Genomic DNA, 25359 nt, shown 5'->3' with positions numbered 1-25359 from the left:
GCCAATCATCGCCGGCTGGGGACGCGCGAGGCGGCCTCCCGGCGCCGCGCTTGCGCGCGAGGGGAGGCCGCTCGCCCCGCTCCCCGCGCGGGAGGGAAGGAGGGCGGGGACGCATGCGCGGCGCGCGCCCTCGCCGGCTCGCGGCGGCCTCTCCTCCCCCGTCCCCCCTCCCTCCCCAGGCCGGCTGGGCGCGCACGCGCAGTGCCAAGGACCCTGGCCCGGGACGCGGCGCGAGCTCCGCAGCCACCCGCGGGCGCAGCCGAGGCGAGGGGGGAGCGCGCGCTTCAGAGCTGCTGCTGCGGAGGCTGCTGTCATCCTTTTGCAAAGGCCGGGCTGTGCGGGCTCCAGCGCTGCGCTGCATTGCATTGCACTGAGCTCGGGAGCCTCAGGCCTTGCTGCACCAGCCACCTCCCGCTCCTCCTCCTCTCATTTCTTTTCTTTCTTGCCCCCAAGGTGCAACGCCCCCGTCGGTCTTCTGAACCTCCTATTCCATCTCTTTCCCCATCGCACCTTTTATTTCATTTTCTTAAAGCCTAGGAAAGTGGGCCCGTGCATTGCACTCCCCCCCTCACCCCCACCCCCGGCAGCAGGTTCCTTCTCCCTTCTTGTTTCTTTGCATGCCTCTTTCCGCCCTCCGGCGGAGCTCGGGCTGCGTGGCGTTCTCCCTCCCCGCCACCCCCGAAACCCTTTTCGTTGCCGCGCTCCACAAAATACCCCCCCCCCCGCTTCGGCTTGCAGCGTTGCCCGCTGGTGGCCAGCTGTGCGCGCCCTCTCCTCTCCCTTTGCGCGCCCACCTTTCCTGCATTGGCGATTGGAGGTAAGAGCGAGCAGCCGCCCCAACCCGGGGCTGCCTTGAGCCACTCCATTCCTGGCTCCAGCATTTCCACACCTGTGGACCTGCAGGTTGTCGAGCATCATTTATTACCATCATCATCATCAGGTCCAAGCAGCGTTCCTAATGCACCCTTCCTTCCACCCCTCCTATTTCCTTAATCAGCCGCCGATTATTTTTTTGGCACTGAGACCCTTCTCATAATGGAAGCTTAGTCGCCTGCAGCCTTGATACTACCGTGGGCATCTCTCCAGCACCCAGGTCTCCCTATGATCCAGGATTCCCACCTTCTGGGGCTTCCTCCTATTGTTAATGATTGCTCCCTAGCCATATGAGAGAAGACAGCATCTCTGGCACCACGAGCACAATCCATCTTTCCTAGTGTTGGAGAACCAGAATTGCACAGCCATCCAGGGTACTGGCCTGCCCTCGCTGTTCCGCCTTCGCTCTTTGGGGTGCCGCCCCCTCTCCCCGACGCCGAGATGAGCTTCTTTGGGTTTGGACAGAGTGCGGAGCTGGAACTGGTGCTGAGCGATGCGGAGAGCCGGCGCCGGGCAGAGCATAAGACTGAGGAGGGCAAGAAGGAGAAATACTTCCTCTTTTACGATGGTGAGACGGTTTCTGGGAGAGTCATCCTCACCCTCAAGCACCCAAGCAGGCGGCTGGAACACCAGGGCATCAAGGTTGAGTTCATCGGACAAATTGGTAAGATGGATAGGTCTATCCACAGCTGCTGCTCATGGTGGGTAAATTGAACCACGAACTGGGGTGGTATACCTCTTGGTAAGAGAAGCAGATAGGCCCTGTAAGTGCTGTGTACAGAGGCAGTATATCAGGGGTACAGAACCTTAAGACTGCCCCGAACCACTGATTGGCAGTTTTCCAGCTTTTGTGCAGTGTTCCCCCCCCCCCACTCTAAAAGGTTGCAATGCCTCTCATGCGGCGTAAGAGCTTTAAACTAAAATATGCAGGTGGTTTTGTTTTTTCAGACTTGCCCATTTTGCCTCTGGCCTCACTCACCAGTGGAATGCAGGACCCCCCCCCCCCCAGAGCTTCTCCAAAATGGAGTTGGCTCCTCGGACTGAAAGAGGTTCTGCACCCCTGCTGTATATTGGGGAAGGGTGGCTCTTTAATGCCCAGAGGCATCCGGCTGAATCCTATTGGAAAATTCTGGTTTGGATGAACCATGTTCTGACTCTGAACTATCAAGGCAGCTCATGGGTCATTAAGGGTGCAATCTTATGCATGTTTAGACAGAAAAAAAGTCCTACAACTCCCAGCATGCCCCAGCTGGCAAGGTTCACTGGGGCATGCTGGGAGTTGTAGGGCTTCTTTCTGTCTAAACATGCATAGGATTGCGTCTTAAGATGTACAGGTGATGGTGGAATTTCTTAATCATATTTGGTTCCGTCGTTTGTTACAATGCATCTAAATTGCCGAGAGAACCCCCCTTTTTTACATTAAAATGTATTATCAATATTTATGTACCGCTTCTCATTGAACAAATCCCAAAGCAGTTTACAAAAGAATACAAAAAATATACAATATTATGAGGTTGGTTCAAAGATAGCTTACAGCTGGGGAAAAGCCAAAATAAATAGGAATGTTTTCTGTAAATGAATAAAAAATGCCAGCATTTAGGCCTAACATAATAATAAATAAGGTTTGTGCCTTTTCACTGAGTTAGCCTAGTGGTAGTGTTACCTTGCCCTACCGTAGAAGAGCAGATTGTTGCATCACCCTAAACGTCAGGTGCAAGCAGTAGGGGAAACTCAGGCTGATGGGCCAGAAATCCGCTTCCCTCCTGGCCCAGTCCGGCCCTCTGAAGTTCGTTCATTTCATTTATTATATTTCCATACTGCCCCATAGCCGAAGCTCTCTGGTCAGTTCACAACAATTAAAATAGTTAAAATAATTACATAAAATATAAAACCATCCATGTAATAACATAGAACAAATAACACACACAACAACAACATATATCTGCAACAAAAACTATCAGCCAGAGACAATCGAGAGACTCATTCAACGCTGCCAAATGCCTGAGAGAAGAGGGCAGTTTTAACCTGGTGCCGAAAAGAAGTTCCCAAGATGGCTATGCCTCCTTCTCTGGCCCCACCTGCTTTACCACAATCATTGCTCATTTGCTGGTTTTCCATCCTCGCGCATTCCCCCCTCCCCTCCATTCTAAAAGGTTGAAATGTCTCTCCTAAGGCTTAGTTACGGGCATTAAGAGCTCTAAGCTATAATATGCTGGCATTTTGGCCCTTCCGCTTTTGCCTTTCGTGCCGCTCGTCACTGGAGCGCGGCCCCCAGTTGAATGCTGCCGTCTGGGTGAAAGAGGTTCTGCACCCCTGCAGCAGGGGGATTAAGAGGGCCAGCGTTCTGTGTGCTCCTCGCACGCACATCCTAATATCTGTGCAACAGCCCCAATCCCTCCCACCTTTCTTCGGCGTTGGGCTTGTTCGAAGCTCATCGTTTTTTAAAAGTTGTCATGCCATCTGTGAAATGGTCTCTGTGGCTCAACATCCTTGCGGTGACACTGGACAAGATAAGAGGCCTCAGGGAGGTTAGCAAGCAATGCATGTGGGCAATTTTCATCCATGTTAATTTCCAAAATCTGGTGCTTGTACTGTCCCTAAAAACAAAACAAAAAAAGGTGGGAGTGGGAGTTACGTCTTTGGCTATGAGGACTGATATCCTTTAATAGGCCTCTGACTGGAGCATATGAAACTCCCTAATACTAGTCAGGGGGCCGCGGTGGCTTAGTGGTTAAGACACTGAACTGCAGACCGAGACCCGAGTGCCGCGTGACGGAGTGAGCTCCCGTCTTCAGTCCCAGCTCCTGCCAACCTAGCAGTTCGAAAGCAAGAATTGCAAGTAGATAAATAGGTACCGCCTCGGCGGGAAAGGTAACAGCGTTCCGTGCACCTCGGTGTTCAGTCATGCCGGCCACATGACCACGGAAGCGTCTTCGGACAGCGCTGGCTCTTCGGCTTAGAAACGGGGATGAGCGCCGCACCCTAGAGTCGGGCACAACTGGCTGGGGACACCTTCACCTTCAATACTAGTCAGGCTTTTGGGCTGCATAGGCCATGGGTGCAGAATCTCAGGGCTGGGAACCAAATCTGGCCGACTGGGAGCCCCAGTCTAGCCCTCCAGGGGGTCCCCAAATGGCCACGCCTCTTCCCCTGGCTCCACCCCCTTTCCCCAGCCATCAGTTGTTTAGTGGTTCCCCAGTTTTTGTGAATTTTCTTCTCCCATTCTAAAGTTGAAATGCCTCTCCTAAAGCTTAGCGCCTGGCAGTAAGAGGTTTGAAATAAAACGTGCTGGCATATTGGCCCTGCCTGTTTTCTCTTCAGCCCCGCCAACCACTGGAATGTGGCCCCTGGGAGCAGTTCCAAAGTGGGATTTGGACCTCTGGCTAAAAGAGGTCTAGGCCAGTATTGTCTACACTTGATCGTCAGCCTCTCTTCAGGGTCTCGGGCAGAGGTCTTTCCCATCACTTGCTACCACTGAGCAATAGCCCCTCCTGTTTCAGCCACAGCTGAAGCTGACCCTTAGAAGTGAATGGTGCAAGACCATGGTAGGCCCATGTTCTGGTGAGCCCACATTAACCAATGAATCAGGTGTGGACAATACAAGGACTTCTTACCATTGTCATTGTTATTACATTTATATTCTGCCGTTTTTCTTCTTGCAAGGAACCCTAGGCAGCTTACATGGTCCTCGTCGTCTCCATTTTATCCTTGCAGCAACCTTGTGAGGTAGCTGAGGGTGAGTGTCAGTGACTGGTCCAAAGTCACCCAGGGAGCTTCATGGCTGAGTGGGGACTAGAACCCGGCTCTCCCAAGTCTCAGTCCAACACTCTAACCACTACACCACAGTGGCTCGTAACCAAGCCCTTTGCATCTCATCGGACATTGATTTGCAGCTCTGGAGTAAAGCATATGAGATCTTTGGATGAACAGGTCCCACTCTGGGGAAGTCTGTGTTTGTGTCATTGGAGCAGCCTGCAACGGTGCCTGCCGTGTTTAATCATCTCATATGGTGACACTCTGTGGCTGTGAGTTCCAGTAAGTTCTGTAATTGTCAATAATGCAGGATGCTGGTTCCTGAAATGTGCCCTTGAGAACCGGGGGGTTCCTTTGAAGGTTGTCGGGGATACACGAGTAAGAAAATAAGTAATGACAGGAAATATTACATGGCCATCATTTTATCCACTCTTGCTGATCTTCCCCTGTGATGCATATCTCAGGGGGAGCATTGGGTAAGTGCTAGCATGTATATCTAGGCCCAGCGGGCCTGGTTTGGGCTGTGCATGAAAGAAAACGTTTCCAGGAATTCCCTGCAACATGCAGGTGTTCCATGGCAGATGTGTAGGGGTTCCTACACAGAAAAAAACAAAAACAGATGGGTTCCCTGAGGGTAGGACCTGTGGGAAAACTGGTATGGTGCCACTGGTTAGAGCTTTAAACAAGTGCAGGTTTACTGTGAAGTTAGTCCCGCTAACTTCAATGGGGCTTCCTCCCAAGTAGGTGTGCATAGGATTGCAGCATAATCTTCTTTCTCAGAACTGACACAGTAATCTGAATCTGGATGGTCAAAAGTGCAGAAATGGTACTCAGCACGGTGGGATTCACTGCCTCCTGTTAATGGTTAATTACCAGCTCTATACACTCCTGAGAAGTCAGTACACTTCCCAAATACTATACAACACATTTTTCTGTCCCGCATATTATCCTTCCTCCAGTCACAGCTTGTCTATTTTAGGGTTTGTCTCTTCTTTCCCCTATTTCTACAGCTGGGATTTGATTTCCCCCTCCTTCCTTCTGGGTTGATGCTCACATTACTTTTATATATAGACCATGTGTGCTTGTTTTTCAAAGACAATGCACCAGGTGCATAATGTTGACCTGAAAATGGCCTATATTTGATGGTAATGCATACATTGGGAAGTCTGTAAACTCACCCATTTCCTCACCAGTGTAGGAGGACTAATATGTAGTGCCCATGCAACCAGTCTTGCATTGCATTATCTTTGCATTCTTGCATTGCATGCGCACAGGGAAAAATAATACGAGAATAGGTCCAGAAATTAGGGAGTTTTCTGGTGACAAAACTGGCAAGCTGAAAAGGCAGAGGTTGTGAGGGCTTCAGGGCACACACAGCTTCTTGTTAGCCAGCCCCCCCCCCTCCCCCCGGTTGATTCGCAATCACAGGACAGTCTTGTCACGCAGCAAATTCTGTAAGGCCAACTTGTGTCATTGATGCCCTTGTCTGGTTGTGTGAATTGGCTGTTGGGTGCCTCCCAAGTGTGATGCCTTCCGGATCTGCGCATTTAAATGCTGTTATTAACCCAAGTGCTGAAGCTGACAAGGTCCTGTATCCATTATCTGTTCTCAGTGTGTGGTGCATCCTTGCCTGCTAGACATCCCTGTGATCTCAGAACTGGACATGCATCCCAAATGCCTGTTAATTACGCTGAAAAATTATCCTGGGTATCTGATGTTTATTTCAAATCCCCCGTTCTATGTGGTCAGCTCCGATCGTTCCCTGAGCTTGGGCGTGTGGTGGGGAAGTTCTTAGCCTTCCCTGGCCATTGTTCTCCATCCACCTGGTTTTCCTGTCTCTATTTATCAGAAAGAGCCTGAATGCTTGAAGATACCAGTTTAATCCTGATTCATCCTTCCAGGTATAATATTTAGACATCTTAATAAGGTGGCATCAGCAGCTCTTAATGGCCAGGAGCGGGGGTCCCTGGCCTTTTTGGGCCCATGGGAACATTTGGGAATTTGAGAAACTGCTGTGGGCACCACCACAAAATGCCTAATCAGTGCATCAGTGCTTTGGCATCTACCTGTCACTTCCGTGGATCTTAGGCTGCGTCTTATTCAGCAAAATCATTTGCTTCATGTTTATTGAACACCACAACATATCTTTAATAAGGGATTGTCAAATTTGGCTAATTGCTGGTGGTGCAGTATAGCTAATGCTTCTTTTAAACATACGTTTTGGCAATGTCCAGTAGTTGCTTCTGTTTGGGAGGAGGTTATTACACAGCTACATTTTGTACTGGAACAGTCTTTAATATTCACTAATGTACATGCTGTTTTAAATTATTTACCTGCTTCATAGAAATTAAATAGCATAGATGGCTTCTCTGTGCCCTTTTGACAGCTAAAGGACTAGTATTACAACTTTGGAAAGATAAACGCTCACCTCCTATAATGCAATAGATAGAGGACCTTATGACACTTTCAATATTTGAATGGGTGGCATATAGATGCCACCTTCAAATGGATACTTATTTGGATCTTTCGTCCACTTTTGTTGAAGTCTATGTATAATTGTAGAAAGCTGTATGCATTTCATATGTATTCATTGCTATGGATATAAACAAATCCATGTACATATATTTATAAAAAGATTAAAAAAAAAAATAGAAGTGTTGTGGGTGCCTGTGGGCACCACGTTGGAAACCCCTGGCCAGGAGGGTATTGGTGTGTTGGAGAAGTACCATTGCTCAGTGGTAGACCACCTGCTTTGCAAGTGGAAGATCCCAGGTTCAGTCCCTGGCATCTCCAACTTAAAAAAAGAAGAAGAATCTTGTAGCAGCTGATGGTGAAGACCTCTGCCAGGGACCCTAGGTACCTGCTATCAGTCAGAGGAGGAAATGCTAGGCTAGAGGAACAAATTGTCTGACTTGATTTAAGGAAATTTCCTGTTCACCTACCCTTGCTTTTACAAGGCCTTATTGTTTAGTACAGAGATGGGGAATGTGTGGCCCTCCAGATGTTTTACTACAACTCCCATCATCCATCACCAATGGCTATGATGGCTAGGGCTGATGGGATTTGCAGTCTACCAACATCTGGAGGACCAGACATTTGCCTCCCCTGGTTTAGTGTGTCATTAGTTGCTGGCATCTCTTTAAACAGGAGTTGACAAATTTGATTGCCAGACCAAAGATCACCTTCCACTCCTCCCAAATTTGAGAACTTGACTTAGGAGTGTGGTCACATTCTCACCATGTGGGAAACTGACACTTGCTGCCCTGGGAACTGAGAATCTGAGCCATCCCATGCCAGAGCATTCAGCACAGGGATGGTGGCAACCAGAAAAAATGGCTAACTATGAAGCCAGCCCAGAATTCTGCCTCTAAAAATTAGTTCTAGCTGAGAGCATATGATGACAGCTTCTCTGGGTCCGCAGTTCGAAATGTATAATGGGGGTCGGCAGCTGGGAACTCCTGGGTGAAATCTGGCCTGAGGAACACCACTTGACTCTCTGCTTTCTTCCTCCCCTTCTCCTGTTTCAGAGGCAGAGGCAAATTCCCCACTTTGTTAACAAGGAGCTCATTGGTAGGGCTTAAAGTGTGAGTTACCCCCTGACCACACTTTGATGTGGAGATAGTCAGTGTGGCAGCAGCTTGTTTGTGGCCGCAAGGTTTTGATTAATCTCGGGCCAGAGAGCCTTTCTGAGGCCAAGGGGCTACCTAAAAAGGGGGCTGGGGGTTCAGATGAATCCCCTCATGCATTAAAACTATGCGTGCGCTGGCCACAGCAGGAGAAGGGGTCCTTATGTGCATGCTGCTCCGCAATGCAAGGAGGGATCCTGACTGACCCAGAGCAGAAGAGCTGTATGCATATATGTCAGCACACGTCTAGGGCCTCTTGTCATGCTCGCCAAATGCTTGGCTGGCGGGTGTGGATGTGCATGTGTGTGGCCCTTCCCTTCCCCCCCTTCAATGTTTGGAGGGTATTCATCTGAATATGCCTACAGTTTTGCTTCCTTTTGACAAAGCCTTGCAATTCACTGTTATGGGAGAATGGCATATCATATGGGATTATGGAGTTTATGGTGCCTAATTTTTAAAATTCTAAATTTTATTTGTGCAAGTTGTTTTAGCAAAGAAAGAAAGAAATGTGTGAGCTGCATTTTACGCATCCTCTGCTACACCCAAGTCTTATATGGAGCAGAAGTTCTTAAAACCCCAGACAGTATTGAAAGCCGCTATGCTGGTTTGCGCGTTCCAAGGTAGATTTCTTTACCTTCTGGCCATCATTGAAAAGAAGCTTGAAATTCTCATGAATTAACCCTACTGTTACATTTTGCCCCCTCTATGGCCATGATCCAGCACATATATAGAAAAGAACAAGGCATTTATTTGACATTTCCATTGCAGCCACTTCCATTGCTTGGAGACGGAAGCTGCTTTTCCGTTTCTATTTTAATGTTCAAACTGTAGATTGGGTTGCTTCTTTGGCATGTGTGGGTTGCTTCTTTGGTATGTGATGGAAATTGCAAAGAAACCTCAACAGCCTTTTCCCTCTATTGTTTTCTTCATGATCCCTCAGGCATTGCCTGGACGTGCACCGACCAAACTTTAAGGGGGAGATGAAAATTGTGCTTGTTAGAGATCCTTAGTTCCTTTGCAAAACTACAGCAGTCGGGATTCCTTGATGTGGATTTCCCCCAAAAATGTTGAATTGGAATTATATGCTGCATAAACATCTGAACAAGTTTTCCCAATAGCCAAAAGTAGTTGAACTGAAATATTTGATTGGAGGAATGGAGAATCAATGAAGTGTGCTTAAACATTATATGCAAACAAATGCAAACCTTTACTTGGACATTGTTTTATTGGAATAGTAAATATTTTAAGACGTGACAATTCAATAGCATTTACTTCCCTTACATTATTTAGATTCTAATGGGGGAAATGAAGGCACTGAAAACTGTTAGCATACTAAATTAGCGTGCCTGAAGAGCTATGTGCATAAATAGATTTAAGGCACAATCCTGTGCATGCTTAGATGGGAAAAAAAAGTCCTACATCTCCCAGCATTCCCCAGCCAACATATAGGATCTGTTTCTGTCTAAAAATGCATAGGATTGCACCCTTCTTTATTTCAAAGATTTATAGGCTCCCTTTTAGGGGAATCCCTTCCAAGTCAGCATACAAAATTTTAAAAGTGTACTTCTTGGGGGAAATCGCCTGGGAATGGGGAAGCTAATTTACAACTTGGTTTTTAATGTTTGACTAATATTGTGTCCATTCCAGTTACCCAATTTGACTTGTATTATAGTTATTCATTATGTTTCTAATTGATGAACATATCTCAGTGGGAAGTTTTCCGAAAAATGTTCTGTTTTGGAAACATTTCCACCCTGTGTCTCTGCTTCAGGGCAGGATGTCATGGCCATTCAAATGTCTGCTGGAAGCAAAGTATAGAGTAATGTTGCTTTACCAAGAGTTTGTCACTTCTAGAGCTATATTATGACCGAGGGAACCACCATGAATTTGTGTCCCTGGTGAAGGATTTGGCCCGTCCTGGCGAGTTCACCCAGTCGCAGACCTTTGACTTTGAATTCACACACGTGGAAAAGCCATACGAGTCCTACACTGGGCAGAATGTGAAGTTAAGGTGAGTTCTGACTTCTCATTGGGGATTTCTCCTCTCAGATCTTCCCAGTATTTTTTCCAGCAATTAACTATAGCTCAAATACCGCTAGTTTAAATCTCCAGAATATGGCCATGCTAGAAAGCTGAAACACCAGACTTGGTGGTGGAGCGTCACCTGTGGCAGGGATGAAGACCCTCTGGCCTGCAGGCCACCCCAGCCTGGCCTTCCAGGGTTCTTCCATGGGGCAAGGCTTAGCCTCCAAGCCCTGCCCCCTGGAGGAATCGCGTCAGAGCGCACCTCCACTGTTATTTCCAATTTCCGTTTGGAGATAACAGTGGGGGTTCCCCTGTGTCCTCTGTGCCAGCAAATAAATCCCCACTATTATCTCAGATTGGAGATGACTTCAGAGTAGCGGCACTCAGCCTGTGCAGGGAGGGTGGCAGCTCGGACGCGGGCTGAGTCCTGCCACCCTGCATCCCAGTGTCACCTCTAATTGGAGATAATAGTGGCAGTTCTCCTGGGGTAATAGCAGGGCTATGTAGCAGGGGTTCAACCTTTTCAAGTGGGGGAAAAACTGCATAAAAGCCAGGAAACCACCAAACAGTTGGTGGTCAGGGGAACGGGGCATGGCCTTTTGGGGAACCACAAGGGCCAAATTTGGCCTCAGGGTGGAGATTCTGCACTCTTCTCCCCCTCCAATTTTGAACTCTTAAAAAAAATTATTAATAATTTTTTTGAAAAAAACTAATGACTTTACAAAACAGATCACTGTAAACATGGAGGGAGCATTCCTATGGGGATAGGCGGCCACCTCCCAACTCGGAGGCGACCGCCTATCCAATGCAGGATGGGCGGAGCGCGGAGGGGATCTTCACCTCCGCGCTCCGCCCACCCTGCATTCGCAGCTATTGGCTGTCTAACCGCAGGACTTTGGAGCGGGAGGGGTGGGCAGACGACGCGTGGGAAGCATCGTGCTGGCACTTCCACACACCCCGCCCCTGGGAACGCCCCCCTTTTGCCCTGCTCCGTGCTACTTTTCCGAGCATGGAGAATGGGGACGATCTGTGCCACCCACGAGGTGGTGGGGGAGGAGGCAGGGAGGCAGTTTTCTGGGAACCAGCCTTGGAGCGCTGGCTCCGAGGTTGGTTCCTGAGAACCAAACAATCTTGTGGCCGTCTAGCTGCTGTCTAGTGGCCATAGGATTGCGCCCTCAGACATTTCTGTTTGTTTTGACATCGTGAACAATAAACCTATTACCAACATTGAAAAGCAGTGAGACCCATGAAATATCTTGCAACAATAAAACATCTAGACATAAATAACCTTCGATCTTACAATAAAGGGAATGGATTACCATGTATCATCCCTTTCTTTTCATTCCAGAATCTCCTAAATGGCTCCCATTCCTATTAAAATTTATCCTGTATCTTTCTTGCTTAACCTAGAGAACCCATATAATTTTGCTTAAGGTTGTCAAATCCCACATTTTAATTATACCACTATTTTATATTAGTATAAAAGTTTTATATTACTATATTTAATATAGCACTCCATTAGTCTAAGAATTCCTTTTCTTTTCCAATATTTTGCATAAAGATAATGTGCTGCTAACATCATATAAAAGAGTTTTTCTTTGTTCTTTGGTACTGCATCTGTCAAATAAGTTAAGAAACAAATTCTAGGATCAAGAGGTGTCTTGAACAGGTCTGTTACTGAAATTGCCCACTGAAATTGTTTTTGGCTATGGAGGGAGCAATCCTACTGGGATTGGCGGCCACCTCCAAACTCGTATTGTCCCCTCTGTGCTTCACCTGCCCTGCATTTGCGGTCTAGCCGCAGGAAGGTGGAACGGGGGAAGCAGCTGCCGGATGACAGTTTGGATGTGTCATACCGGCATTTCCGCCTTCCCTGCCCCGGAAGACCCCATTTTCAGCACTCCACACTCCTCTTCAGAGCGCGTCGTCATTCTGAGCTGCCTTCTCTGGGAACCGACGTATCCTACGGCTGTCTAGTCGCTGACTGGCGGCCATAGGATTGCTGCCTTAATTGTTTTACATTTTGTATCTTAAGATCATTTTAGAACATGTTTTATTATAATGCTGTATTACAACATTTATAATGTTGTATTTTTGTATTTTTTAATGAATTGTTGTGAACCGTCCACAGAGCCTTGGCTATTGGGCAATATAGAAATGAAATAAATAAAAATGCTAATAATATAGTATATTGCAGAACGTTAACAGTATTAAAAATAATTTCTTTTTGTACTCTGGATGTAAGGCCAGCAAAGTTACTAGCCTGGTATTTTTTTACTGGCCTCCTTAGGGCGCAATCCTGTGGCTGGCAGTCAGCGGCTAGACAGCCATAGGATTGGCAGTGCGGATTGGCCCTACGCTTGGAAGAGAAGCGCGGAGCAGGGGAAACAGGGCGTTCCTGGGGTCGGGCCGGGGAGGTCGGAAGTGCACGTACGACATTTCCTATGTGTTGTTTGGCCTCCCCACCTGGTGCTCCGAGGTCCCGCGGCTAGACAGCCGAAATCAGCTGTCTAGCTGTGAAAGCAGGGCAGTGGGAGCATGGAGGAGATGCGCTCCTCACCACTCCTCCCGCCCTGCAGTGGATAGGTGGTCGTCCCCGAGTTCGGAGGAGACCGTCGATCCCCATAGGATTGCTCTCCCCGAGGCTAGTCACAAAAAACATGCCTTCTGTCGATAGTGGGCTGGCCAAGGAGGAACAAATCTTTCCGCCTGTCCTCCGCCAGCCTGTTTGGATTCTGTGCTGGCCAAAGAGGAAGGGGCTTGCTCTCCTCCATGACCAGCACAGAAACCAAGAGGGCTGGCAAAAGGGAGATGGGTCCATGCCCATTTGCCTGTATGGTATCCTTTGTTGCCTGTGGTGACCAGGTGAGTAGTTAAATACAAGGCTGTTATAACTTCTTATTTTCTTGATCATAATCTTGAAAAAACTTGCAACAAAATTATTATTATTTTAAGTCTGCTTTTGGATTAATCAGGGGTACCATTTAGGCAACCAGGTTTTTTTTTTAATCTGTTGATCTAACTGATTGATGAACTAAACAGTCCAACAGTAAGATTTTATTTATTTAAAACTTCTCTACTCACACTTTCTATCTAAGGCTGCGTGCAATGTGAAAGTGTAGAATCCAAATGCAATCATCAAAAAGCAATTGTGAAATCCAAAACAGACAGGGAGCTGCCTCTGTCTAACCTGGATGCTTAATGGACACGAATTCTAAAGTTGTTGAAGACTCGCTAGGCTGATGGGCGTTTCTTCTCCTTTTTGCAGGTATTTCCTCCGCGCCACCATAAGCCGCAGACTGAACGATGTGGTGAAGGAGATGGACATTGTTGTACACACACTTAGCACCTACCCGGAACTCAACTCCTCCATTAAGATGGAGGTGGGGATCGAAGATTGCCTGCACATTGAGTTCGAGTACAATAAATCCAAGTAAGCATCCTGCGAATGCCTCCCATTGAGTGTTGGGCCTTATGGTCCCAGGCATGGTCTGAAGGCACATGAAGCAGCTACCTTCCTGAAGCTAAGCAGGTCCGGGTGTCAGGGTGGAAACTGAGCCCATAGAACCCCAGAGCAGTTCTGATTCTGAGGAGGAACAGCAATCTGTGGGAGAGGAGCCCACTCATCCCTCACAGGCACAGGAGCTGGCAGAGATTCCTCCTGCCAGCATTCCTGAGATAGTGACCCTGGCAGTGAGAGAGTGTGGGAGGGGGGCTTGCTAGATGCTCGATGCAGATGCAGGGAGCGATGAGCGATGGAGGGTGTGGAAAGGAGGTGTAGCGCCCGTTTGGCGCGCAAGCAACGGTCGCGTCCCGTGGACCCAAGGGAAAGAGGGAGGAACTCTCCCTAGCCCATAAGTTCAGGGTCTGCAAGTGACTCTCCTTCAAACGGGGACCAACTGCCTAACCCGGAGCATAGGCCACTCTGCTGTTCATTGCTTAGTCGCTGGTGATTAGCATCTGAAAGAGTCATTAAGTTGTAAAAGGATTAAAGCCTTGAAAAGAATCCTTTTGTATGTGTCTTGAGTTGGCTATTGGAGTAGACTGAAAGAGACCGGTAGGGCGCTCCTGACACCGGGTCTGGTCAGTGCTTGGAGGGCGGACCACCTAGGAACCATACGTAGCCACCTTGAGTTCCACAATGGAAAAAAAGGTGGGATATAAATTAAATACATAAATGTATCAGGTGTTTGAGGCTTGTATGAGGTAATGCAGTCAAGTGCCCAGCCCCGAGGACAGCCTCCTCCAACCGAGGGCCCTCCAGATGTCCTGGACTACAACTCCCATCATCGCCAGGCAACACAGGCAGTAGCTGGGAATATGTGAGCTGTAGTCCAGCACACTTAGAGGGCCCAGACTGGGAAAGGCTGCTGCAGGGAAACTGGCTCTGTCCTTGTGTGTTTCCTCTTATGATTGGCACCCAGTCCCTTAAAGCAGGGGTGCCGAACCTTTTTCAGTCTAAGGGCCAAATTCCATTTTGGAGAAGCCCTCGGGGGCTGCATTCTAGCATATTTGAGCTTAATGCTCTTCCTGCCCGTAACTAAGCTTTAGGAGAGGCATTTCAGCCCTTTAGAACAGAGGAAAAAACTGCACAAAACAAAAGCTAAAAAATCACCAAACAATTGGTGATCAGGTGAAAGGGGGTGAGGCCAAGGGAAGGGGGCGTGGCCACGTGGGGAACCCGGTGTGCTGGTTTGCGACCCCAAGAGGGCCATGTTTGGCCCCCAGCCCTAAGGTTCTGCACCACTGCCTTAATACAGGGTTGGGGAACCAGTGGGAGTCTAAGTGGTTTTGGATTACAATTCCCGTCATCCTCCATCATTGGCCATGCTGGCTGGGGCTTACGAGAATTGGTTTTCAACAAAATCTGGAGGGCCACAGGCTTCTGACCCCTCCCTTAAAGTTAGGGGAGAAAGATGCTGCTGTTTACAGCTATTCTGCTCAGCTTCCTGTAAAGAGTAACGTCTCTCAATGCTAAGTACAGTAAGAAGAGAGGTTCTCGAAGTCTGTTGACCTAATTCTCTGTTGATTTCTCCTCTCTACCAGATACCATTTAAAAGACGTGATTGTTGGGAAGATCTACTTTCTCCTAGTGCGGATCAAGATCAAACACATGGAGATCGACATCATCAAGAGGGAGACCACGGGGACTGGGCCCAACGTTTACCACGAAAACGATACCATAGCTAAATACGAGATCATGGATGGGGCGCCAGTGAGAGGTGAGGAGGAATTCCTATGAAGATGCCTTAAACCAGGGGAGGGAACCTTTGTCAGCCTGAGGGCCACTTTTCCTCATGGGTAACCTTTCCTGGGTGAGGGGGTGGGCGTGCAAGAGGTGGGACTAGGTGGGGCCAAAGCATTGACACACTATGTCAGGGTCCCCAATCGTCTTGGGCCCGTTGGTACATTTGGGAAGTTGAGAAACTGCTGCAGGCACCACCACAAAATGGCTCCCATAGAGGATGTGGCTAGTCACATATTTTTTGTGAACTGCCCAGAGAGCTTCGGCTATTGGGCGGTAATGGAATGGGATGGGATGGGATGGGATGGATGGATAGATGGATGGATGGATGGATGGATGGATGGCTTCTGTGGGGGCCTGGCTAGTCAAGAGGTGTTGTGGAGAGAGAAATAGTGAGGCTAGAGGCGGGGCGGGGGATGGAAAGAGTTACTTCCTGGCCCACCCAGTCTTCTTCCATCTACACACACCTTCCCCCTTTGCTCTCTCTGTCCACTCCCGGACTCTAGCTTCACTTTTTCTCTCCCACAACCTGTTTCCTCGCTATTTCTCTCCCTTCCCTGTCCCTGGCCTCCTCCTCTCTCTCCCTACCTAGCCCGTAGTCGTGCTCTTTCTCTCCCACTCACCCTTTTATCCTGCTGTTTCTCTCCATTCCCAGCCTCCAGCCTCAATATTTCCCTCCCCTCCATCTCTTTACCTTGCTGTTTCTCCCGCCTCTAGCCCCTAGCCTCGCTGTCTCTCCCCCCGCTACCTCTTTGCCTTGCTTTCTTTTCCTGCCCACTGAGCAGCAGGGTCAGGAGCAGGAAGGAGAACCTGGTGCCCTAACGTTTTGCAATTTTTTAATTTAAATTTTCCTTTTGAAGGGGGCAGGGAGTGAGGTGCTTGTGGGTGCCGTGCTGGGAACCCCTGCACTATGCCATTTCCCTCCCTCATATTGATTCATTCTCTCTGTCTCTCTCTCTCTCTCTCTCTCATGCACATCGCACGCACACACACAGATTCCTCCCCCGCTCTGGCAGCAGTTGCGGGGAGGGGGTTGAGGAAGCACCATGGGCTGCTGGTTCCCCATCCCTGGTTTATATTCTTGATCCATCCAGCCCGGTGCTTTTCAGTCCAGCCAGTGGCAGCTCTTTGAGGTCTTGGGCAGAGGTTTTTCCCAGCCCTTCTGCCAGAGGTTGTAATTAACTGGGGATTCCTCAGGGTTAGCCTGGCATGTTACACACGAAAAGTGTGAGCTCTGCCACTGAGCTTTGGGCCCTCATCATCACACCTTTTTAAGTTAGGTTTTGGGCAAGAGCAAGGTTGTCAAAAGAGTCTTGCGTACAGATCCCGTTCATTTACAGAGCCCATATACCAGGGCTGCAGAACCTTTTCAGCCCTGATGGTGTGTGCTGGGGTGGCGGGGGGGAGACACACGTGCACACATGCACATACGTGTGTACACACACATTCACATACAACTCATATACATCACTTATTTGTACTGTGCTTGTCTTGTATGCATTCTAATATTTAAAAACCTGTTTAAAACAGAACTGGGCAAGTTGTGCTGCATTTCCTTGGGGGTAATCTGTCAGGGGCTGGGGTCCCCATATGTCCCCCACTCACACACAGACTACCCCCACTCACATCCACGTGCAAACTACCCCCACTTGCTGATAGACACATCCCCCTACTCGCTCACAGCATTAATCCTTATCCTCCCTCCACAGCAAAAGAAAAAAAACCACACACCCTAGGAATGGGCTCTGTGGTTCCTGCCATAGAGCATCTCCCAGAATATCCTAGGAAGCAGTCAGGAGCTTTCTAGCGCTGCTTCCTAGGATGATCTAGGAATGGGGCTTGTCAGGGTTTCCCTTATGACCTGGACCCCCTGAGCATCTCCTTAAGGATCTCTTGCCGCTTTAGGAATCCCACCTTCCTTCTGTTAAACTTCCCCTTCCCAACAATGTGGGGTTTGGGCTGTAGATTTGGGGTGATTGACACACCAGATTCTTGGGGTTTAACAGTTTATTGTTTACCGTTTACAGCAGTTTACTGGTAAATCTAAAGCAAGCAATCACAACTATAGGTATTTATACAGTAGAGCTGAGTGACACAAAAGGCCTTAAAAGAAAATAAAAGTTGCAAAATGCAAGTTCCTTTACCCTAGCTGTACTTAGACTCCTCTAGGCTGCTTCTTCCTGCTCCCTCTTCCGGCTCTGGTCTCCTGATTCTGCTCTTACTGCTCTGGTCTTTTTGACTCTCTCTTTATATACCCTCCTCCCCCCGAACCAAAATTACTGCTTCAAATCTGAAGAAATGAAACTTAATTGGAGAAATGAAAATGAAACTTAGCTGGGGAAATGAAACTACTCTTCTCAGGGTACCTCTCCCAACAAAAAAACCCAGGCCTGTAGGCCTCACCTTCTTTCTTTCTGCCTCTGTTGGCCTCAAACTTTCACAAAGCTTCTATGACAGGAACCATAGAGTTCATTCCTGGAATGATTCTTTTCCCTCTTTTTTTTTTGGCTGGGGGGTTGTGCACTGTGGGATGGTACTGGGGAGGCACACTTTTTGCACTCCATACTAATAATGAAATCATTATCCGCGGGTGGTAGATCCTGATCAGTCTTTTGCCCACCTATGCACTACATCACACTGGCTACTGCTCTGTGGGGAAGAGGTCATGTCTTCTTATCAGCTTAGAACCTTTGTTCAGCTTTTTGGCCTCCTTTGCAGGGGAGTCCATCCCTATTAGGCTTTTCCTCGCTGGTTATGAGCTGACGCCCACCATGAGGGACATCAATAAGAAGTTCTCCGTGCGCTATTACCTCAACCTGGTGCTGATTGACGAAGAGGAGCGCCGCTATTTTAAACAGCAGGTGAGGTGGAAGGGGGAACGCACCTGGATTTCCAGACGTGGTCCCAAAAGTGAAATCCTACGGTAGGAAGCAGGGGAGGCTGGTGGCTCCGATTTCAGTAGGTCTGTGGATAAATTCTCGGTTTCAGTCAGAACTCTAAAAGAGCTATCTGAGATGCTGAATCCTAACCCCAAAATGAGTCCAGCACCTTGCATAGCTCCATTAGAATTCTGACTGAAATCCAGAATTGATTCATAGCCCCACCGATATTGGAGCCGCCAGACTGCCCTGGTAGGGAGCTCCAGAAGCATAATGGACCCATTTGCTTGCCCTGATTGCAAAGTTTAGAGAGCAGTCTTTCCTAACCTGGTGCCCTCCAGATGTGTTGGACTGCAACTCCCATCATTCCCAGTCAGCATGAGTTCCAAGATGGCAAAAGGACATCCCTCTCTCATAATACTAGAACCCAGTGGGGTCATCCCATGAAGCGGATCGGTGGGAGATTCAGGACAGATACAAGGAAGGACTTCTTCACACAGCACAGTTAATCTATGGATTTGCTACCACAGGATGTAGTGATGGCCACCAATTTGGATGGCTTTAAAAGGGGGTTGGACAAATTCCTGGAGGAGAAGGCTATCAATGGCTACCTGTCCTGATGGCTATGTGCTACCTCCAGCACCAGAGGCAGTGAGCCTATGTACACCAGTTGCTGAGGAACATGGGTGGGAGGGTGCTGTTGCACTTGCATCCTGCTTGTGGCTTCCCAGACAACAGCTGGTTGACCACTCTGAACAGAATGCTGAACTAGATGGACCTGTGTGTCAGGGTGCCCCTGTTGCCTACTGAATCCTCCAAATAGCCAAAATCAACACCCAGACAAAAGGGCTGCTTTCCAAGGCTTTAATTCCATTCAACCTAATGAAGCATACAGATGCTCATTGCCTGCGACTCAGAGGAACGACAAAGGAACAGCCATCTAGGGGGTTCTAAGGGTTAGGACATCAGTTGATCTCCATTTGGGAAAAACGCAGCAACTCTCTGAACTTAAAGGGGTGGGAGGGGAAGATCTCCCCCTTTCCTGTGGGGCCTCGGGGCGCAGCTGTTGATGTTGAGCCAATTGGGCCGAGTGCCTGAGCTTGGCTCCTGCAATCTCTCGCTTGCACCTGCGCCTCATGTTTAAAAGCTCAAGTTGTCCCTCCCTTGCCATGCCTGGGTCACTGTTGCTCCCAGGGATATGAGCAGGGAGGGGCTCCCCCTCCAGCTGTGCCTCTGAAGTCTGAGAGAGTTCCTCTCCCACAAATGGTATCTCCTCCTCAGAATCAGAGCTTCCTTGGGACTCTATGGGCTCAGATACAACCCTGACACTTTGGTCTGATCCGGCATGGCTCTTCTTAAGTTCTTACGACAGATTTCATTGGGCAAGGATGGCAAAGAAGTGGCCTTCCAGATCTTGTTGGACTTCAACTCCCATCAGGCCTAGCCATTGCAGCCAGTGATGATGGGAGTTGCAGTCCAACAGCATCTGGAAGGCCACATGTTCCCCATCCCTGTGATAGGGGAACAGCCCCATCTTTATCCTTGTATCTCAAAAGCTGGTGGGGAGCAGCAGGCAGAGCCAGCAGCGGGGAGAGAATCCATCAGAGGACTTGTGGAAGTGAACTGTTAATGGCTTCCAACAGCCCAGGTTGGCAGGATAAGGAGTGTGAATTGGGGAGAGAGTTCCTATCCATTACTGGTAGACAGACTCATCCAGGGGAGTTCTTGTCCTGCGTATCTGACAGATGCATGAAATGCATAAGGAAGCTTCCTTGCAACAGAGATTCTAGTTACTGGGCCAGAGAGAAGGAGATATCTAAAGCGACGGGCATTTTTTCTCCATGTGCTACTTATGGGCTTCCCATTGGGGCATCTGGCTGCCCATAGTGGCAAACAGGATGCTGAACTAGAACAGCCTTTAGTCTGATTCAGCAGGGCTTTTCTTGGGTTCTTATGCATAGCGGACCCCCGTTTGATCCGGTACAATCAAACAAATTAATGACGTCATTCTGCCTCTCCTTTTTGGTCAGGAGGTGGTGTTATGGCGCAAGGGAGACATTGTGAGGAAGAGCATGTCCCATCAGGCTGCCATCGCCTCTCAGCGGTTCGAAGGCACGTCCTCCCAGACGGAGAGCAGGACGGCCAGCCAGCCTTCAGAGAATAACGGTCGGCAGTGAGAGGCTTGCACAGCAAGAGGTTCTCAAGAGTGGCTGGGGTCAAGGCTTGGAGCTTTGGAAAAGGAAGGAGGATGCAAAACAAACCTTTCACCGGAGACTTGCGAACACAAATTATCTGTTGGGTTGTGTTTGTGGTCTTTCCCCTTCCTTCCTTCCTTCCTTCCTTCCTTCCTTCCTTCCTTCCTTCCTCTCTCTCTCTCTCTCTCTCTCTCTCTCTCTCTCTTTCTTTGTTCCTTTGTTCCTTTTCTCCGGAGGACTAGCAACTTGCAGGATGGGGAGGGAATCGACGCATGTGGCAGCAAGAAATCCTTCCTTCCTCTACATTCAATATTCCTTAGGGTGGGGTGGGAGAGCTGGGTCAGTTGTTTTTCAGGCATGAGGGAAACAGTGGAAAGAGTGTCGGTGTTCCCAGACATGACGCTAAAAGCGTTTTTTTGTATTTCAAATGTAAAGACCCCTGTTGGTTTGATTGTACATTTGAAGTTTTTTTTTTGTTTTTTTTTAAAGCTTTCCCGCTGCCCCTCCCTCATTGGCATTATTCACACATACGCATACATAGTGCCAGAGAGGCTCAAAGGCACACTTAGTGTTCATGTATGAAAACGCCTTTTGTACAGCATTCACCAAATTCCTGACTGCTGAGGGAACACCTTTTTTTTAATGAAAATGGGAAGTTGCAACTCATTTTGCCTTTTAAGGTTTGTGAGAGGAAGGAGTACCCCCCCTTGGAGGAAGAGAGTGCCCTGAGTTTATGCACGGGTCTCTCTTCCGAAAGCATCTTCCGAATGGGAAGAAAGCGAGTGCAGAGTATTGCCGCTGGCATACACGTGGCAAGTTAACCTCAGTTAACCTGAGGACAGGTTAACTGGGATTGTCTGTGATTTAAATGAGCCAATCACACCTGAATGGAAGGAGGGTGCAGGCAGCTGGATCTTTCAGAGATGCAATGGGGAACCTCCTCTGTGGCTGGGCAGATTGGGCTCGCAGCAGTGGTTTGTTACTTAACTTGGTAATTGCGGCACACGGTTTGGGAATTGCTGCCTTAAAACTTTCAGGTTGGTTAGTAAAATCAGGCAAAATCAATTCCACATAGCATCACACCTGTTGTCGGCCTGTCCTGTGGAGCCCTTCACATCTGCCAAGGAAGCTTTGCAGAGTGGGGGCAAGGACGAAATTCAAGCATTTTTGTTTGAAGCGTGGGATTCCATAAGCAAGGCAGACATTTTGTGCTTGAGAACCCCACTTTTCAGATAGGCCTCTGTAGGGTTCTCCTTCTCTCCCCTGCTTTCCCCAGGCACTCTGCTGCATTTACAAGAATTTAATGAGTCAATACAGCTTGCATGTTCTCAAATCATGTGCTGAGAGAAAGAAAACGAAAGAATCCAAAGGCTGCTGTCAGCCCAACCGCTCCTCGGAAGGAGTGTCACTGCTACATCTCTGTATGATATGCTGTTCTGAACTTGCTTCCTTCTGGGGTGGGGTAATTCTGTTGCACCACTTCCAAAGTAAAGCAGAATAACCTGCCCTTGGAGAAGGCACAGCCGAAGCAGCAGCTCATGTAGGAATGGACCCGATACGGAAAACGGGCCACTGGCCCACCTTAGCCCAGCATTATTGGCTCTGGGTGGCACTGCCTCCCCAAGGTTTCTGGCAGAGAGAGGTCTTCCTTGGCCCCATTACCTGAGAACCTTTAGCCAGCGAAGTCTGAGATGGAGCTTATCTTCATGCCAAGGGTGTCCTCCATTACGGAGCAGTGCCCCTTCTTGGAAACCAAAGTGGCAGCCTTGCTGCAAGGGGTGGTTCTTAGCTCTTCGAAAACTGAGAGGGAAGGTGCTGCGCACACGAAACATCAAGAAGGGGGAAAGATCTAAAAGCGCCTCCAAGTACGGACTGTAATAATAACTTACTTACTATGCAGCTCTCTAAAATGCTCGTGGACTATAAAAATGTTTATTATGCAGATCTTTAAAATGCTCAGTGTGTTTGGAGACTAGGTCTCTGTCGCAGCCGATAGAACAGACGAATTCCAACAGAAACAGAAGCAGGGTCGTCTCAGAGATCGATTGCTCTTGAGGAAGAGACCTGGTCTCGAAACACGTTGAGCATTTTAGAGATCTGCATTATAAACATGTTTATAGTCTACGAGTATTTTAGAGATCTGCATAATAAATAATAACAGTCCATACTCGGAGGAGCTTTGTGGTTTTTTTTTCCTTTTTGATGTTTTCTTAACACTTTTTCACCTTCATAGCTTGAACCTTTCTGGGTGTGCAAGTGAGAACTGTGCCCAAAAGCCTATCTTGGTATTATTAAATTGGGGAAGTACTGATCCCATTTGGCCACTTTTTCCTAAATGCTGGAGAGGCTCCCCTCCTCCCTGTCCCTAGAGCCAGAGCTCCCCAAACAAAATCTGGTGTGAGCATTGACGTTTGTCTGAACACTTCAAATGTACAGAGTTAGGTAGATGTGTATTGTTCTATAAACATGGGTTGCTCTTTCTTTATAGCTTAGTTCTCATCCTTGAAATTGACTAAGGTTAACCACAGTCACTTCCCCCCAGCCCTGTTTTGTGATAAATCTGCACTTTTTTTCTGTAGAGGTGGGCCTAAAATACTGAATGTCAATTCCAAATATTTGGACATTTGCAAATCAAGCTACTCTTCCTCCTTCTAAAAGAACCATTTACATGTAATTTAACAGCATTAGTAAATACTTCTCTAATTTGCCTTCCGAGTTCAGCATGTTTAGGAATATTTGTTTTAAGCTTCTACCCTCTCTTTTAAATGATGAAAACTAGAAATTTGAACACCCCACCTCCCCCTGAAAAGTTACCCACTGTTTTAAGGGAATCCTGAGACCAAACATAGGCTCTTTGATACATCACCACCTTCATTTTATTAATATATCTAATCATCCCCTCAACCATATCAGTCCTCTTTTTTAACATATAAATGCAGCTCTCATTCTTGGTGATGTAGTTAGGACTGTGTCTGTGCTGAGATTCCATAGGACCTCTGTAAAAGTACAGAAGGCCAAAACAATCTCAGCTTTCATTTTAGAAAAGAGGCGAGTTTCTAGCCCTCATGGCTGTGATGACCAAAAGTGTGTGGGCCATGCCTGCTAAAAATTTTGAAAGCAGAGGGCTGACAAAATTTCCAGTGGCCTACGAAGCCCTTAACTAGCAAAGCCAGAATAAATTGTGCAAAAATATTAAACTTGTAGACTGCATTGCACAGAATGGCCTAATCCACATCATGGATGCAATATTTCAGCTTTTCTTGGTGCAGAATTTGGATTACCTGGATGGTGAAATTGCATATTTAGTATGCACACCTCACTATATAGATGACTCAAAAATGCTTTCCCTGTTTGGGCGGCCCTTTCAGAAAGCTGGTGAAAAGAGTTGCCTCAATAATCTAACCTTTGCATTATTGGAAAGTATTGCCTCATTGCTTTATGACATACTGAAGGAGAGTTTAGAGGTTGTGTCTATCTGAGGTGTGGGGGAGGAGTGTAATGCCTTCAGTAAGGACTAACTAGATTATGTGATCCAGGTTGTACAGAGCCATATCCTTCATGCTGGGCTGTGTTGTGAAGAATGCTATGCATTCTATGTTTCAAATAAGTACTCTGCACTACCCATCAGGATCAGAGCAAGTAGTGTTATTGCCTTTACTCTGCCAACAACCTTTGGATTTTGGAATCTTTCTTATGGCCAACTTGACTACCTCTGCTTATGAGGTAGCATGACTGTGACTCCCATTTTGAGAAACCAGGAATGGAAGCTACAAGAGGATTTGTCCCAAGGCCGGCTCAGTGGATTCACATGGTGACAGGAGGATTTAAATCCTGCTGTCCTACACTCAACCATAAACACTGTTTAGCACAGGAGACAATGCCCTGGCGGCTGTAATAAATAGGGGAATGCTGAATTCCTTTTTTCCCCCCTCATCGTCCTAATGATAGCTTTTTTTTCTTCTGCTTGCCAAAATGAATTTTAGTTTCACTCTCTACTCACAGGTGAGGGCATAGAGTTGTTCGGATGTCTAGGTAGGGTATCCTTCAATGCTCCAGGGGTCACCAATTGCTGACTCCTACTGTGTGAACCCCCCACACCCTCATTAAGCGGGGAAGATGCAATGCTGACTTCTTGCATGCAAAGACCAAGGAAGATGGGCAAGTGGACGCCTGCTGTCTTCTTCCACAGACGGAAGCAAAAGGCAACAGCTCTGTGCCATCGTGGAAGAGAGAATGTACTCTGGATCTCGCTGGAAAGCAGACTGGGTAATTCTAAGCCTCCACTGTCCAACTTGAGCTTCTCCTTTTGCTGTGATGGCCTTGCCATGCCAGAACTAACGGCAAACACCATTCTTTTCAGTCCAATAGATACACAGCTCACTGATTGTCCAATGCCGAACTGCTGCCCATTTACAAGTTTCTGAGCTGATTGTCTAAGATGCACTCAGCCATTTCTGATCACGGAAAATGTAATTGCTTCAAAGATGTGAAATGAGGTGTGTGTTTGTTTTTAAAAGCAAATGTTTTCTAGTTGTATGTAATGGTTGGTGACTACTCTGAAGTAGAAGGCAGACTTCGTCAACAATTTGTGAGGAATCCTTCAATATTCTCATCCCACATGCTTGTATCGTATATGAGCCAGTGGTTCTGAAACTTTGCTGTGTTAAGGCCACTATTTGGGCCTGCTTGATCTCTGTTGCACCACCACATTTGCTTACCTTACCCAACTACCAGGAAAGAAAGGTGTGAAAGCTTTCAACTAC

The 25359-nt window shown here is 47.8% G+C and overlaps 1 protein-coding gene across 1 annotated transcript; it reads left to right on the top strand.

Annotated features, from left to right (window-relative positions):
- The first annotated feature begins 107 nt into the window (after window positions 1-107).
- Window positions 108-24164, top strand: VPS26B (VPS26 retromer complex component B). The gene is made up of 6 exons (XM_084803635.1): window positions 108-1537; window positions 10107-10263; window positions 13546-13710; window positions 15324-15499; window positions 18241-18383; window positions 20432-24164. Exons 1-6 carry the CDS (start codon window positions 1315-1317, stop codon window positions 20576-20578), a joined length of 1011 nt encoding a protein of 336 aa, XP_084659761.1. The 5' UTR covers window positions 108-1314; the 3' UTR covers window positions 20579-24164.
- The last annotated feature ends 1195 nt before the right edge of the window (window positions 24165-25359 follow it).

This window comes from Heloderma suspectum, chromosome 6 (assembly GCF_057233095.1).
Source record: "Heloderma suspectum isolate Gila_16-S chromosome 6, 16-S_ref, whole genome shotgun sequence".
In the NCBI taxonomy this organism is placed as follows: Eukaryota; Metazoa; Chordata; class Lepidosauria; order Squamata; family Helodermatidae; genus Heloderma; species Heloderma suspectum.
The sequence above is the reverse complement of the archived record's forward strand: the minus strand, read 5'-3'. Positions and strand labels throughout refer to the sequence as shown.